The sequence below is a fragment of the Saprolegnia diclina genome, assembly GCF_000281045.1.
Source record: "Saprolegnia diclina VS20 unplaced genomic scaffold supercont1.3, whole genome shotgun sequence".
Lineage (NCBI taxonomy): Eukaryota > Oomycota > Saprolegniomycetes > Saprolegniales > Saprolegniaceae > Saprolegnia > Saprolegnia diclina.
This window is the reverse complement of record NW_008246070.1, coordinates 1,284,934-1,300,001: the sequence shown is the minus strand read 5'-3', so window position 1 is coordinate 1,300,001 and position 15,068 is coordinate 1,284,934. Positions and strand designations below refer to the sequence as shown.

General features: G+C 59.9%; 7 protein-coding genes across 7 annotated transcripts; 3 read left to right on the top strand and 4 right to left on the bottom strand.

Moving 5' to 3' along the window:
- Nucleotides 1–138: 138 nt before the first annotated feature.
- Nucleotides 139–1,362, bottom strand: SDRG_01637 (hypothetical protein; the record flags this gene model as incomplete). The annotated part of the gene is made up of 1 exon (XM_008607171.1): nt 139–1,362. One exon carries the CDS (start codon nt 1,360–1,362, stop codon nt 139–141), a length of 1,224 nt encoding a protein of 407 aa, XP_008605393.1.
- Nucleotides 1,363–1,738: 376 nt separating this feature from the next.
- On the bottom strand, nt 1,739–3,584 carry SDRG_01636 (hypothetical protein). Its single transcript, XM_008607170.1, has 8 exons — nt 3,242–3,584; nt 3,087–3,192; nt 2,971–3,037; nt 2,703–2,916; nt 2,315–2,653; nt 2,168–2,261; nt 2,017–2,119; nt 1,739–1,970 (listed from the first exon to the last, which is right to left on the bottom strand). The coding sequence occupies exons 1-8, from the start codon at nt 3,557–3,559 to the stop codon at nt 1,874–1,876; spliced, it is 1,338 nt and encodes a 445-aa protein (XP_008605392.1). The 5' UTR covers nt 3,560–3,584; the 3' UTR covers nt 1,739–1,873.
- A 704-nt stretch (nt 3,585–4,288) lies between these two features.
- SDRG_01635 (hypothetical protein) lies at nt 4,289–5,380 on the bottom strand. Its single transcript, XM_008607169.1, has one exon. It carries the CDS (start codon nt 5,339–5,341, stop codon nt 4,346–4,348), a length of 996 nt encoding a protein of 331 aa, XP_008605391.1. The 5' UTR covers nt 5,342–5,380; the 3' UTR covers nt 4,289–4,345.
- A 505-nt stretch (nt 5,381–5,885) lies between these two features.
- SDRG_01634 (hypothetical protein) lies at nt 5,886–7,972 on the top strand (the record flags this gene model as incomplete). The annotated part of the gene is made up of 9 exons (XM_008607168.1): nt 5,886–5,969; nt 6,017–6,193; nt 6,239–6,436; nt 6,484–6,659; nt 6,706–7,063; nt 7,113–7,388; nt 7,442–7,540; nt 7,584–7,781; nt 7,826–7,972. The coding sequence occupies 9 exons, from the start codon at nt 5,886–5,888 to the stop codon at nt 7,970–7,972; spliced, it is 1,713 nt and encodes a 570-aa protein (XP_008605390.1).
- A 23-nt stretch (nt 7,973–7,995) lies between these two features.
- Nucleotides 7,996–10,410, bottom strand: SDRG_01633 (hypothetical protein). The gene is made up of 2 exons (XM_008607167.1): nt 9,070–10,410; nt 7,996–9,024 (listed from the first exon to the last, which is right to left on the bottom strand). Exons 1-2 carry the CDS (start codon nt 10,357–10,359, stop codon nt 8,068–8,070), a joined length of 2,247 nt encoding a protein of 748 aa, XP_008605389.1. The 5' UTR covers nt 10,360–10,410; the 3' UTR covers nt 7,996–8,067.
- Nucleotides 10,411–11,056: 646 nt separating this feature from the next.
- SDRG_01632 (hypothetical protein) lies at nt 11,057–14,354 on the top strand (the record flags this gene model as incomplete). Its single annotated transcript, XM_008607166.1, has 3 exons — nt 11,057–12,550; nt 12,601–14,262; nt 14,319–14,354. The coding sequence occupies 3 exons, from the start codon at nt 11,057–11,059 to the stop codon at nt 14,352–14,354; spliced, it is 3,192 nt and encodes a 1,063-aa protein (XP_008605388.1).
- Nucleotides 14,355–14,650: 296 nt separating this feature from the next.
- SDRG_01631 (hypothetical protein) lies at nt 14,651–14,951 on the top strand (the record flags this gene model as incomplete). The annotated part of the gene is made up of 2 exons (XM_008607165.1): nt 14,651–14,884; nt 14,931–14,951. 2 exons carry the CDS (start codon nt 14,651–14,653, stop codon nt 14,949–14,951), a joined length of 255 nt encoding a protein of 84 aa, XP_008605387.1.
- Between the last annotated feature and the right edge of the window lie 117 nt (nt 14,952–15,068).

Here is a 15,068-nt window from a genome sequence, read left to right as displayed (position 1 = left end):
TCGACCACTCCAGGACTGTAAAGGGCCTACCGGGGCTCCGATTCGATGTACAATGGTGAGGGCATCAAGTAATAGGTTCATTTTCTTGTCTTGTTTGAGGTTAGGTATTACGTCATAGGGTTGTACAGAAATGTTATGCTAGCATCGCCGTGGCGCTACCGTGTTGACTCGATGGACCGAAATACGCGGGTGGTGGTGGCGCACATCGTACGTGTCTTCGTGGCGACCGAGCGACGTTTCTTTGATCGCCAGGGTTTCCCGGCACTCGGTGACTGTGGCTTGGATCTTGTTTCGAGCGAGTTGAAGTGCTCGAGTGAGCTTTTCTGTGGCTGGTATGGATACAACTTGACCGGTGCGTGGGTCGGGATTGGCCGTTGTTGTAGCCGACAGCTGGGCTTTGACATCGTCAAGCTGCAATAGGAGATGGCGAACTTGGTCGTCGCGCGTTGTCAGGAGCTCGTCCTTCGTGACCATGTCGCGCTGGAGCTGGTCCACGATCCCTTTGTGCATCTTGGTTTGCTCGACGCAGTCGACAAGGTCGATGTTGAGGCGGCAAATGGTCTCGTCTTTGCTCTGAATCGTCGCTTCATGAACGAGCTGGGCGCTGCAGGCGGCGAATTTGGCCACAGCAAGCTGACCCACAAGTTGATCGATGCGATGTGGATGCGAGACCAAGGCGTCGTCCATCGCTGACAAGTCACGGAGCGCCCGTTGTGCATGCCCGTCCACGTCGGCATGAAGCGTATGGAGGCAATCGCCCATGCTCATGATGCGGCTCGTGGCTTCGCGAAGGAGGGCCGTGTTGTCGCCCTCGGTCGCCTTGGACGCCGCAAGGTCGCTGGATGTGAGCTCGAGCTTTGCTTGGAGCGAAGCGACGAGGTCATCCTTGCTGGCCCCCGCCAACTTCGTGGCGATGACATCGGTTGCTGCAGCAATGGACTTTTGTGACGTGGCCGTCGTGGCAATCGTGGTCTGGAGACGGTGGTTGAGCTTTGCGAGCGTGTGGAGATCGCGGCGCAGGCCCTCCGATCGAGTGTCGAGCACGCGAGCGCGCTCGAGGCTGACGTCGCGCTCAGCAGCCAGCATCGCAAGCTGCGAGGTCAGAGCCGTCTCTTTGGTCGAGTGCTCTTCGCAAAGCGCGGCTGCTGTAGTTGCCAAGGCTTCTTGGTGCTCTTGCTGCAGTGTGGTCGTCACAGCAGCGATGTTGGCTTGGTGCTCGGCACGCAAGGTCGTGGCCATCGCCGCCAACTGCATCTGGCAGTCGGTGCGGAGGCTCGCGAGGTGTTCTTCGTACTCGGCGCGCAAGGCAGCGAGCTCGCGGGCATGGCGTCCAGGGACGGCCATAGCTTCCGGCGCTGTCATCGCTCGATGCATGCGCGTGCAGGTCGTCGAGGTGGCGCGTGCTGTTCGGGGCGTCGTAGTCGGTCCTGGCTTGGCCTTGGAGGCCACGTTCGTCGAAGAGTTCCAGCGGGGTGCTTGCATTTCAATCGTAATCAAAATATGAGCTCATGTTTCCGCGTTGGCTCGCTTTTGTACACGGAAAGGCTGATGGACCCTAGCCCCACTAGATTCTGCGCGTAGAAATCAAAAAGCCAGGTTCGTCAGCAGTATGCAAAGATGCCTTGTCCTCGCTCGTGATGATCGCGAGCTACTATTCGGTGATGCATCGTAGTATATCTAGGTTTTGGTTCGCTGGCTTCCCACGACTTGGTTCGATGATGACGAAGAGGACAACATTCCGAGTGATTGTCATGACGTTCTTCTTGCGTGGAAGTTTGCAGCAAGACTCGCTCTGTCGCCGAGGGTTGCAAAGTGGTGCTGGCGCCTCACAGATTTGTCTCGAAACATCATTTTTTGGTGTTAGTGTTGCGGCTCACATCGCGTGGGCAGCCAAGCTCTCGTCGAGCGCCTTGATGAACGTCGCGACATCCGTCTCGGTGATCACAAGAGGCGGGCACAAGCGAAGCACTCTACACAGTCAGATGTCATAACCCTAATCAGTCGTCGGTCACGTACTTTTCGCCGGCCGTGATCGTGATCACGCCCTTCGTCACGAGGTCCTTGACGATCGGGCCCACTGCGCCGTGGCACTCGACCCCTGCGTACAAACCCGCCTCGCCTACAGTACGCATGCAATTCAAGTCCATAAGACCTCTCAAGATCGTACCGATGGGTAGCCGGATCTCCTTGATCTTGGTCGGGTGCTTGGCGTGGAGCTCCTTCAAGCCATGCGCCATGAGCCGACCCATCTTCTGGACGTTCTACAGCACCACCATCATCACCTTCCTTCCGCCGACATCTCGCATGCAATTACAAAGAGAAAGTTGGGCGACGTGAGGCGGTCCATGACGACGTTGGCAGCCGCGCACACGATGGGGTTGCCACCAAACGTCGTGCCGTGGCTGCCAGGTGTCACCGCGTCCGCGACGTGATCCTTGGTCAAGACAGCGCCAATCGGAAGCCCGCCCGCGAGCGGCTTGGCGAGCGTGATCAAGTCGGGCTGGACGCCGTACACCTCGTGGCCAAAGAGGTTGCCCGTCCGGCCGAGGCCCGTCTGCACCTCGTCGCAAATGAGGAGAGCGTTGTGGGCATCGCAGAGCTCGCGGAGGCCAATGAGAAAGTCGGCTTTCGCCGGCATGACGCCGCCTTCGCCCTAATGCCGCATGTTCGGTGACATGGCCTCGTACAACATTGGGGGGTACCTGAATCGGCTCGACGATGATCGCGCACGTGTGGTCCGAGATCTGCGCCTTGACGTCGTCGAGGTTGTTGTACTCGGCGAACGTAATGTTGGGCACGAGGGGCAAGAACGGTTCGCGGATCGCCGGCTTGTACGTGAGCGAGAGCGACCCGGACGAGCGGCCGTGGAAGCCGCCCTTGAAGGCAATGACATGCGTCTTCTTCCCTTCAAGCGGCCTAGTATCGTCGAGCGCGTCAATGTGTAGTGATTCTCGCAGATGAGGTACGTACGTGCCCTTGGCCACCTTGTTGCCGTGGAGACGCGCAAACTTGTACGCGGCTTCGTTAGCTTCCGTGCCTATGGTTCGCAGCACGATGGGATGATGTTGGTGTCTCCGACAGCCTACCCGAGTTGCAGAAGAAGACCTTGTCGAACGTCGAGTGTTCCACGAGCTTCTTTGCGAGCTTGAGCGGCGGCTCCGAGTGGAAGAGGTTGCTCACATGGCATACTTTCTACACTCGATGCATGAGCGAACCATGTTGCAGGAGCGGCGGTCGGTACCGTGGCTTGGTCGGCGATCGCGGCTGCCCACTCGGGGTCGGCGTGGCCGAGGTTGTTGACTGCGATACCAGAGCAAAAGTCGAGGTACTTCTTCCCGTGCGAGTCAAAGAGGTACGGTCCCTTCCCGTGCGTGAAGACGAGGCCCTTCTGCGTGCGCACGCCGTCCGGGTTGTACGTCTTGATGATGCAGTCCTTCTCGATGGCCTCGGCGTGCGACGCCACGTCATCCGCGTCGACCAGCGGCGAGGCCGTGGCGGCCGTCGAGGCGCGGCGAAGCGCAGACGACGCGATCGGCGTGCGGAGCTTGGCGAGGAACATGGCTGAACGTGGCAAATTTGCAACTGACACGGTCAAGATCGCGGCAATAAAAATACCACGGTTCAAGTTGCCTTACGTTTTCCAAGTATAATGACACTATTTTTATTCCAGACACAGGGTGGTACGACGTCACCCTTGTGGGTGGACCATCCTCAACTTGAAGAAGACGACAATTCGTCGAAGATCTGGGCCTGCCAGCGCCAGCATGGCCATGGCCTTGGCCGCCGAAGCAACCGCCAGCGCGCACGACGGCGCGGCGACGGGCGGCCGACACGTCATGGCATGTCACAGAGGAATTGCGAGGGCCACAGGAAACTTCGTGCTGTCCACGACCTTCAACGAACACCATCATCATGGCAGCGTAGCGTCGACCGGATGCAATCTGCATCGCGTCGATTGCCATGGCCCACCGACAGAAAGAACGTATGGGCTGCGAGGAGGTACCAGCAAGTGCTGCGCATGTGAGTTGGCGGAGGCGGCGCGGTTTGTGGCGGCCATTCCCGATCCTCGGACGCTTTCCTCGGAGCGTTCCATCTGCCCCATGGGATACACCCAGGTGCGTCCAATCATGCTCGGTCGGATGCAGTCCACGGGAACTTGTGGTTCGTTGCATTGCGTACCCAAGCGACGACCTCCCATGCACTCGGCTTTTCGTCACGTCCAACGGTATTTTGTTTGGCCCCGAGCGCTACCTGTCCTATGCGGCTAAGTGGCGAATCACGCCATTGCTCAATGTACAACAGACGTCAGTTAGTTTACACAACTATATATACAAGTGGAGGTGGCCTACGAGACGTACTTGTCAAAGCCCTGGAAGTACGACGGGCGCTTGACCCACGAGCGCTTGACGACTTCGTCATCGGTCGCGAGACGCAGCGTCCCATCCGTATCGCGCATGTACAGCGGTGCCCGCTTTGTCGAGATGTCCTTGATCGCAATCTTCCACTTGCCCGTCGGGTTGAGCGACTTGGCAAAACTCGGAAGCAGCGTCACTGTGTTCTTGACGGCGCCAGCCTGCAGCACCTTGGCTTCGGCGACCGAGAGCTGGTCCGAAAGATTGCGCTTGCCATATTGACGGTGCAGCGGCGGCAGCTCATCGTGCTCGTCGCTGAGGTAGATGAAGTCGGGTTCACGAATTTTGTCTTCCTTGTTGTACTCTTCCCACTCTTCGTTCGTCATGAAGTCGGCCTCTGTCATGTCTTCGTCGTGTATGCTCTTGGCATGCCCAGCGTCGTCCAAAGCAATCTCTTCAATCGACTTTTTGCCGCGGCCCTTGGCCTTCAAGCCCGTCGTCTCGGTTGCTGGCGCCGCTTGCTCCGTCGCCTTGGCCTTCTTCAGGGCAAACACCTTTTCGCGGAGCTCTTCAATCGTGGCGCCACGCTCAAGACCCTGGAAGACAATCGTGGCTTCAATGCGCTCGACCGACACGCGGTTGTCCGTCGAGAGCTTCTTGATCGTGTTGACGAGCGGGTTCTCCATAAAGAGGTCGAAGATGCGCTTGTCGTCGCGCTCGCTCAGGCCTACGCCGCCTGGGTTCAAGTCGACAAAGAACTCGTCCTGCGGGTCGACGGCGGTCACGACCTCGTCGCCATCGTCGAGCTCGATTGCATCGTCCTCCTCGATCTGGTCGGCCAGCTTCAAGAAGCGCGACGTGTTGGATGTTACGCTGTCGTTGCCGCCCGAGGCGAACAGGCGCGCCATGGCGGGGCGGCGAAGGACATGGCGGCGGACCGCGGAAGAGGACGCGCGGGCGACCGCGAGACGGGCGAAAGCGACGAACATGGTTTCGATTCGATTCGCACTTTACCGAACGGGTCGTACTTCACACCCATCAAGATCTTGTGCAAAGATCCAAGCTTGATCGTCGCCAGCTGGCGTCTCTGCACCGAAAAGAGTCAAGAGGCCACATCAAGGGATAACTACATGTATATGAGAGCTTTCGATCGTGCTGGTCACATGTTGTCGACAGCTTCCAGATCAACGGAGCTGCGCCACCTTGTCAAACTGCATTCACAATAAGAACTCGCTTATGTGGCCCCAAGCGTAGTCGTTTACTCAAACATGTCGCTGGGACTCATCCCCACGGGTGGGTGACGCCAACTTTGTGGAAGAACCTTCCATCGATTGTCTTCTACGACAGGTTGTCCTCCATTCAAGAAGACCTCTGCGTTCTTGGTCTCCAAGGGTGGTGCGGAATTTCGCGCCAAGCCCTCGTATCCGGATAATAAATGGACCAATCAGATGACCACGCTGGGGTCGAATATTTGGCCAATCAGGGCAGAGCGTTACCAATTGCCAGCAGCGGATCCTCGCACGCAACAGCAGCATGGCTCGGCCGGAAGTCCCATTCCTCCTCGCCAACGTGGACGAGCTCGTGCTCGAGTACCTCCTCTTCCGAGGCTTCACAAAGGTACCCGCCGTCTTCCTCGTTGGCGGTCCATGTATCCACGCCCGTAGACGTTCCAGACGTTTGCCCAGGAGCGCAAGAAGGACCGGTGTGAAGGCCTCGACGTCGACAAGCTCGTGCATCAAATCTTCCTGCACATCAAGAACGCGGACCTCGAGCGACTCATGGACCTCTGGAACTTTCTCGATGCGCGCTTCTTCTGCCACCTCGACAGCGCCTTTGGCTCGGTCGCATGACGCAAAGCGACGGGTAGCTCATGCTCGTCCTACTAGGCGATAGCGCGCCTTCGCACAGCGCTCGAGCGTAGCTACATCGTACACGTGGTGCAGTCGGGTCAACCAGACAAGGCGATTGCGTTCTTCAAGCAGTATGCGTCGACGCACCGGCATTCGAACGCCGAGAGCGCGGGGTGGCAGCCGTGGTTCATGCTACCCTACATGAGCCAGCCCGAATCCGACCCCTACTTTCGCGTACGTCGGGTCATCTTCTTGACACTGGTGCATACTTCTTGCGCTAGGATTTCTTCTCGGCCGAGTGGATCGACAACTTGGCGCTGACGCTGCGCAACTTTCTCGCAACCGTCTTTCAGGGCATCCCGCTGCCCAAGCTCCTCGCGTTTCAAATCGCACAGACAGAAGAGCCCACGCTGCGTCTCCAGCTCGAGTCGTCGCGCGCCGAGTGCCACCAGTTGCGGTGCATGCTCGACCTCGCTCCACGTTTATGTAATGCGTTGGCGTAGCCTCGATATGAAGTTAGCGTACGACAAGATCAAGCGCGCCGAAGCGTCGAGCCTCGAGCTGCGCCAGCTTTTGCAGATCGAGACGCACAAGCAGTATTCTGAGCACTTGCTCGAGTCGCCACCGTCCTCATCCAGCGTGACAAGCGACGGTACTGTCGAGGCAACATCCTTGGCGCTCTCGATGCGTGACGCGCCTCGCGCGCTCGCGCTTTCGCCCAATCACAAGTATCTTGCGGTTGCCGGCACCGAGCACGAGCTTGTCCTTTGCGCGACACACCCCTTGGCTGTCGTCGACGTGCCCGCGCTGACACCGTGTCCGTCACGGATTGTCCACTTCACTTTTCTGTCCGACTCGACGGTACGTTTGCGAATCGTAGATGCTTTGGTTGCATGATACTGGTGCGTAGCACGTGCTGTGCGGCCTTGAGAGCGCTGCCTTGTGGCTCGTCTCGACGTCGGGCAGTGCACGCACGATGGACACGTCGCCGGCATGCCCTCGCCTCGACGCCGTCGTTCGAACCCGAAGGAAAGGCGACGCGGGCCCCCGCGTGACAATGGTGCTACTGGCGTCGTCCTCGGTGGACGGTGGCGCGGCCCTCGAGCTCTATGACGCTACGGACGACGCCATTGTCCAGACCACGCTGGTGGCAGCGCCGGTTGAGCACGTGTGCGTCACGGATCATGTGCGTGCTCGTCAACATTGCGGATTTGTTTCCACGTTTCCATGTTGACGTAGCTTGTTGTGACGGCGCACCGTGACGTTGTGACGGTCTATGACGTCTTATCGCTCACGTCGCTCAGCGTCGTCTCCGATTCAATGCTTGCTTCCCGACATGTTCGTTGAGAGACGAGTCATGGTCCTCATTCACGTTGTATAGGTCGTGGGTCTTGGTTCCTTCGAGGACTACGGGACGATCCTTCTCATGACGCAGCACCATGTAATGGAGTTTGCTATCGACTTGGCGACGTGGTCATTGCACTGCGTGCGCCAGTCGGAGGTTGCTTCAGACACGCATTTTCTTGCGACAAGCGGAGACAGCGTGCTCGTCTCGAGTGCCCGCGGTACGCTGGTGCAGGTACTACTCTTGCCTCTTGCCATCCCGCGTTACCTGTGTTCTAGGACTGCACAGGAATGCGCGACGTTCTCTCGACCGAGGCACTGGCCGTGGCTGTATGGGATGCCACGTCAGCGTCGTGGGTGGGCGTCGACAACGATAAGATCGTATTTCGCCTGCCGTGGTCTCGGACGGTCCTGCCACTGCAATAGCGCCAAATGGACAAGAAAAGACACACAGAATCACCATGTAGTATTCGTCGTCCATGTACAAACGCGCTCGCTCGAGCGCTTTCCAAGCCGCTTCCTTAGACGTCAACCGAGCCGTCGGCGTTAACCGGGAGCTCGTCGGGGGCCGTCTTGTTGTTGCCGCCTTCGTCCGCGACCCCTTTTGTCTTCTTCTTCTTCTTGGTGTTCTTGTCCACAAAGGCTTGGAGCTCGGCGCTCATGTAGTACTGGCCGCTCTCCTTATTGATGCGCCGGTCCTCGCAAAAGCAAAGCAAGATCGTGTCGACGCACATCTCGTAGACGCCAATGAAGGACGAGCCGACGAACCACGCGAGGATGCCGCCAATGATGCACGGAGGAAACAGCGAGTTGAGCTCCTTGCTGCCGCCCGTCGCAAAGTCCATGTTGTGGTCCAAGTAGAGAAAGAGCCCGAGGGCGCACCCAACGCTAATAGCGACAACCGCCACAAACGCGACGAGGTTGACGATCGTGCTCGTCATCGCGACTTGGGCCATGTTGGCAAAGATAAGCATGAACGCTTCTTTCGTGGACGAGCAGAACGACCGGCCCTTCATGGCCACGAGGATGTACGCGTTCTTGGAGATGAACTTGATACACTTTTCGAGGCACCAGAGGCAGCAGCCGACGACCTTCATGGCGACTTTGATCGCGAGGTTGGACTGCTGGAGCGACTTGGTCTGCTTGTCAATGTACATGAGCACGAGGCGAAGAAACTGGACGACCGCGATGAGGAACGCGCCAAACGCGAGCGACCCAAAGTGATACCGAAAGCAATTTTGAAAACTCGATGCGACGGGGAACCGGCCCATCTCGGCCGCCGAGTGGTTGCGGCTCCAGTAGTATTTGCACACGGCGCCGGCAATCGTCGTCATCGAGACGGCCTGGATCACTTGGTTGGTCCAGAGAAAGCCAAAGATATGGTATGCGATCATAATGTGCATGCGCTGGCTCGGCTCGACAGCGGACGTTGACGCGGTCAGCTCCGCGTCCCAGCTCGCCGTCACAGACGCCGACGCCTACAAGAAACGTCATGAGCCATAACACTGGAAACGACGATGTACGTTGCCGGGGAGCGCGCTCGCGAGCGAGGACGGCAGCGCAAGGTTGCCGTCGGCGCTGTAAATGTAGGCGCCAATGATCGTCGTGTAGATGAAGAGCAGAATCGAGGTGATGGCGGGGACGACGGGGAAGCATACGAGAAGTGGCATGCACTGGATCGTCCGGGACGCTTCGCGGATGATGCCGATCGCAATTTGAATGCGCTTGCGCATAAAACACACAATGAGCAGCATGACAACGGTCAAGACGATGGAAATGACCGCCGCCGCTTGGTACACTTTGATGTTGGAGTCGGCGACGCTCAGCGACGCTGAGAGGCTTTCACCACTGGGAATCGCGTTGATTTGCGTCGTGAGAGCGCTAATGTCGCTCGAGTAGATGATGCCGCCTTTGAGTAGGAAGAAAAGCGAGAGGCCTGCGAGCACGACTTGCACGATGAAGAGCGTGAGCCAGATGACGCAGCCCGCGCAGCAGCGCATGAAGAAGAGAAAGAGCCAGCCGAGGACGAGGGAGCCGACGCCGCAGATCAAGAGCACGGGCGCATACGTCTTTTGAATGTCGCCGACGAACCGACCGATCATGGCCACGGTCGTTTGGAGCTTGTCCATGACCGGGTCCGAGTTGGCCTCGCCGATTGTCGCCGTGACCGTGATGGTCTGCGACACTTCGCACTTGTCGTTGGGCACTTGGACCCCCTTGACGGTCTTGTAGTACTCGGGGGAATTGCCCGGCTGGATGCAAATCACAGTCGAGTTGCCCGAGGCGATGCTGAGCGGAAGGCAGCGGAACGCGACGACCTCGGACGGCAGTGGCACGAGCCAGCAGTCGGTCGTCGTCGTCGAGAAGCTGCTCGCACGCTTCTTGCGCGCTGAGTTGAGCGTCGTGGCGTTGGCGCCCGGGTTGGCCGCGCGAATCGACGCCTCGGTCGCGTACGTGCAAATGTAATCGCCCATGCTCGGGCACGCCGAGACGCAGAGCCCAAAGAACTTCATGTCGAGCGGCTGGATGCCTTTGGCCGACTGCGTCAGCATGTCCTGCGTCATGCGCGGGTAGTAGATGAGGCTCGCGTTCGAGTCACCCGTGCCGCACACCGAGCCGTTAAAGTCCGTGCCGTAAATGAGGCTCTGCGGCTCGCCGTTGGAGACGCCGAGGATCGCGAGGATGGCCATGCCGATCCAAAAGAGGAGGAAGAGCAGGCAGCAGAGCACGTCCCGACACTTGCGCGTCGAGTTGGGCACGACGCCGCCCGAGCCGTCGGGCAGCACATCTTCTTTGCCGCCGCAGCACCCCATTGCTAGTCGTTGCCGAAAGTCTCGTGGCTTGATGGAGAAAGCCCAACTAACTACACCGAAAAGTGACACGCATGAGCGCGTAATTATAGCCTTGCCTTTCACCCTACGTGAAACCACCGCAGCTCTCCATGCTCTCCATGTATAGCAGCAACAACATCAAGGTCATCCAGCGCTTCATGGCCAAGTAGCTATGGCGACGAGGCTGGCTCGCCGTCGAGAACAGCGGCAGGTCGGAACTTTGCGACAGAGGATTCTTGGCGCCCCGGCCATTTGCGTGCCCCGGGGCACGATGGCCATGTGGCGTGTGGTGGCGGATACTCTATTTCCACGCAACTTAGGGTTGGACCGTTGGCGTCGAGCGCTCAACCGAGCGCTGCAGTGGGCGTTTGACATTGGTGGAGTAGATTAACGCACTTAGTACAACGCTTTCTCTCGTGAAATGGCTGGGTATAACTTGCTGATGTGCTCGAGATCGGCCCACAGTCCATGCGCTGGGATGGCTGGGCGCTCGCGTTCGTGCCCCGGCGGGTCGCAGTTTCGAATGAATTAAAAGCGAGAATTCATGTATGTATACAACAAACTAGTTTAGCGTGTATATTTAAATGAATTGGACCTGTCAATGTATTAAAATCACGAGTGAGCTATAACATCAATCCTCTCGCGGGTTGGTGAGTGAGCGGCCGACGGAAGACCGACCATGGCCGGCAGCATGAACGCTCAGCACGCCTCTAAGCTCAAGATGATGCTGGCCAATGACGACGATGAGAGCTCCGACGATGAAGTGGTCCAGCCGCCGGCTGCACGAGCGTCGCCGTCGCCACCACCGGCGGTCCGCGAGGTCCCGCGCGGGACGAAGCCGCAGCGGAAGACCAGGGCCTCGAGTTGCTCAAGCGAAGGAAGCGAGTCCAACGAGCGCAGGAAAACGACGTCGCGCCGACGAGACGAGGCCAAGCATAAGAAGCCGAAGAAGGCGCGCGCCAAGACCGCCGAGAGCGATGGGGACAGCGACCACAACGAGCGCAGGAAGAAGCGGACGTCGGACGAGAAGAAGCACAGGAAGCAAGCCAAATCGGCTTCGGGCGAGTCGCGCAAGAGCTCGCGCGATGAGGTCTCGAAGGATCGCGTCAAACGGAAGCGCTCCGAATGCGACGATCCTGTGAAGAAGCGCCCTCGGGAGCAAGCCCTCTCTGCACAAAGCGAATTCCCTGGGACCGGACTGACGCCTCTCAACGACGGGATGCCCATGACGATGCTGCGAACGAAAGCGTCTCAACCGTCTCGGGACGTTCCACACGCCTCGTCAAGCGCTTCGACGGACGTCCGCTCTGTGTACGAGCCGAAGGCAAGTTCGATTGTCGCATCATCTCCCGTCCCTGCCGCCTTGCCGACGCCCAAGTCAGAGCAAGCTCCTGCCAAGCTTGGGACCCCGTCCTCCATTCCGGCGTCTCCATCGACTGCTCGACGCATCCAGACCGCGTCGCCGTGTCCCACGGACGAAGACGCTTCGAGCGCAGCAATCGACACGACCGACTTTCTCGACGAGTCGGGCGAGGTCATCGAAGAAGCGCCCGCGCCAAGCCCGCAGAGTACAAAGGGGATTGCGACGCCCAACTTTCGTGCGAAAATGGACGACCGGTCCAAGCCGTCACCGCTCTCGCTGGTCGACGACCACGCTGTGCTTCCAAAGCCCAAGATGACGCCCCGGGACACGCCGACGTACCCGCCGCGCCCGACGCCAGGAGACACACCGCGAATGCGGGCACGACCGACGCCCGGTGGTACGCCAAGTCTGCGACCGCGCTCAACACTGGGCGGCACGCCGACGGCGCGGCCAAAGACGACGCCGACGTCGGAAGGGAAGCCACCGCCGCTCTCGCTGGACGCCGACAACTTTGTCATTCCAAAGACGACGACGGTGCTGCCGCCGCTGCCACCGGGCAAAGGTCCGAGCGACGCCGAGAAGGAGCCGGGCGAGGTCGGTGACGCGCCCCCGGTGCTGGATTTCCGCATTCCGAAGAAACCGTCGCTGCGGACAACGCCAACGACGCCAGCGACGCCGTCGGCCAAGCCACTCACAAGTGTGCCCTCGGTGTCAGCACCAAAAGCCCGGCCGCCGACCCCCACCAAGCCGCCCGTCTCGTTTCTGACGTACAGCGGCGTCGACCGCAAGTTTTTCAAGGACTGCCGCCAAGTACAGACCTGCCGATCGGGTCTTCATGGCTCATGGAATCATTGTGTTAGGTCAGCTCGATCTTGCGCGCGCTCACGCCCATAATGCGGGGCCGACCGTATGCGGTCATTGAGGAGAATGACGAGATCTTTGCAGAGAAAAAGTCGCTCGGTCGAAGCGTGCCGATGAAGGAGTTTCTCGAGCGACCGCCGTCGTTCTACGGCATCGACCTAACCTGCCCGATGCCGCCGCGCGCGCTCTCGGCCCATACCGCAGCGCAGATGCAGCGGCAGACAAACGATCCGTATGGGTCCCTCGTCGAGCTTCAGACGGAGAACCGCGTGTTCCTCCAAACCAAGCTCTACAAGACGACGTTCATGCCACTCTCGGAGCGTCGGCGCGTCACGGTGCTCTTCCGCCACATGCGCATGGAGCAAAAGAGCGCTGGGTTTGGCTTCAACATGAAGGACAAGTGCTCGGACTTTGCCAAAACGTGCGCCGACCGGTTCGCGATCGACGGCCGAAAACCCTCGATCGAGCTCACAGCGTCGGGGAAGCGCGATCTGCAGCAGATGAAGCCCACGGCCATGTACGTGCATTACTTCTCGGAGGACGACGCGAACGAAGCGCTGCGCCGGTTCCAAGATGATGCGGGCGCCAAGTGCGAACGTCAAGACAACATGTATGCGGTCAAGCCGCCGCCGGTCGAGAAGAAGCTGCTGCGTCGCGAGCCGGATCGGCCGCAGCCCGAGCCGCGGCGGCTTTTAGACGCAGCAGTGAACGGCGGGTTTCGCCCCGACGCGCCGCCGCGATCCCCCCGACGACGCGACCCCGTGTCGCGACGGCCCTCGACCGGGCGTGACCGTAGCCGCTCACTCGATAGACAGCGCCGGTTGCAGCAAGGCGTGCCGTTGCGGCCTGGGAGTGACCGCATGCAGCGCACCGAGCCGGTGGACTATACCCGCCGCGACGACAGGCGCCGCCCAAGTGCCATTTCGCCACCGCTGCCGCCGCCGCTTCCTCCGACCGAGCCGCGGATGCACGCAGAGTCGTCTCGGTCGAACGGTGTATCTAGTACAAGCGACCACAACGCCGCTGGCTCGCTTGACACAAAGTCGTCCAGCGAGCGGGAGGTATCCAAGCCAGACGTGGACGTCGCCACGAGAAAAACCTTCGAGAAGCCTGTGGACCACCAACGTCGTTCGACTGAGCGCCGGACGACTACAACCACCGGCGAGGCTGTCAAGGTTGCTCCGACTGAGGCCAAAACACCAGCCTCGGAGAGCAAGCCGCAGCCGACGGAGACTGAGAAGACGACCTATGTGACCGAGAAGCCAGCCACCAAGCCCGAAGACGACAAGGCTGAGAGGGCCGCCGTCGATAAGTCCAGCACTACCGAGAAGGTTGCGACCCAGTCGGATGTGCCATTCATTGAGCCGGAGAAGGCTGTCGTCGACACCAAGAAGGTACTCTCCATCGCCGACAAGGTACTTCCCGCCGCCGACATGAAGCCGACCTCCGCCGACAAGACGCCGACCACCGCCGACAAGACGCCGACCACCGCCGACAAGATGCCGACCACTGCCGAGAAGCCGGTCGAAACCGCGACCATCGCGGACGTCCAGCTGCTGTCGACTGCTGCGTCGGCGCGTGATGCAACCCCGGTGAAGCCGCCGACCGAAACCAAAGCTCAAGTCGAGACGTCCTCGTCGTCTTTGGAAGCCGGTGAACTCGTTCAAGAGTCTCGTTCAAGCCCGAAAGAGCGCAGCAAGGACGAGCATGAGCGTAGCGGTGCAACCAGGATGGCATCACCTCACGGGCCTGATCGCCGCACGAGCGCAAGCAGCCACAGCACGAGCCATCGCCGCAGCCGGGACCGGGACTCGAATCGGCTGCCTCGCAATCGGTCAACCGAGCGGGTGCCACGAGACCGGTCCGCGCATCGAGATCGATCCCACGAACGATCCCAACGCCCGCGCCAGGCAGTACCGTACGAGGACCGTGGCGGGTCGCACTCTGGCGGCCCCCGTCGCCTCGAGGACCCTCCACGTCGCCTCGAGGTCCCTCCACGTCGCCATGAGGACCCTGCTCGGCGCCATGAGGACCCTCCTCGGCGCCACGATGACCCTCCTCGGCGCCACGATGACCCTCCTCGACGCCACGATGACCCTCCTCGGCGCCACGATGACCCTCCTCGACGCCACGATGACCCCCCTCGACGTTACGACGACCCCCCTCGACGTTACGACGACCTCCCTCGGCGCAGCCCCGAGCGCTTGGATCGAAGGGACGTGCGGCACGGTCGCAGCAGCGACCGGCGAGCCCCAAGCGACCGGCCGCCATCGAGTCGCTACGGTCCGTACCACCGATAGACTATATAACAACGTGCACTTGAGCTTAGTTGTTTTGCATGACTAACTAACTAACTCGACACACCTGTCGCATCAACCACTTGCTGCATCAACACGATCTTCTAGTCCGGTTGCTCGGGATCTTTATCCGGATCTTAGCACCCAACGTCGATGTTAAACAATAGACT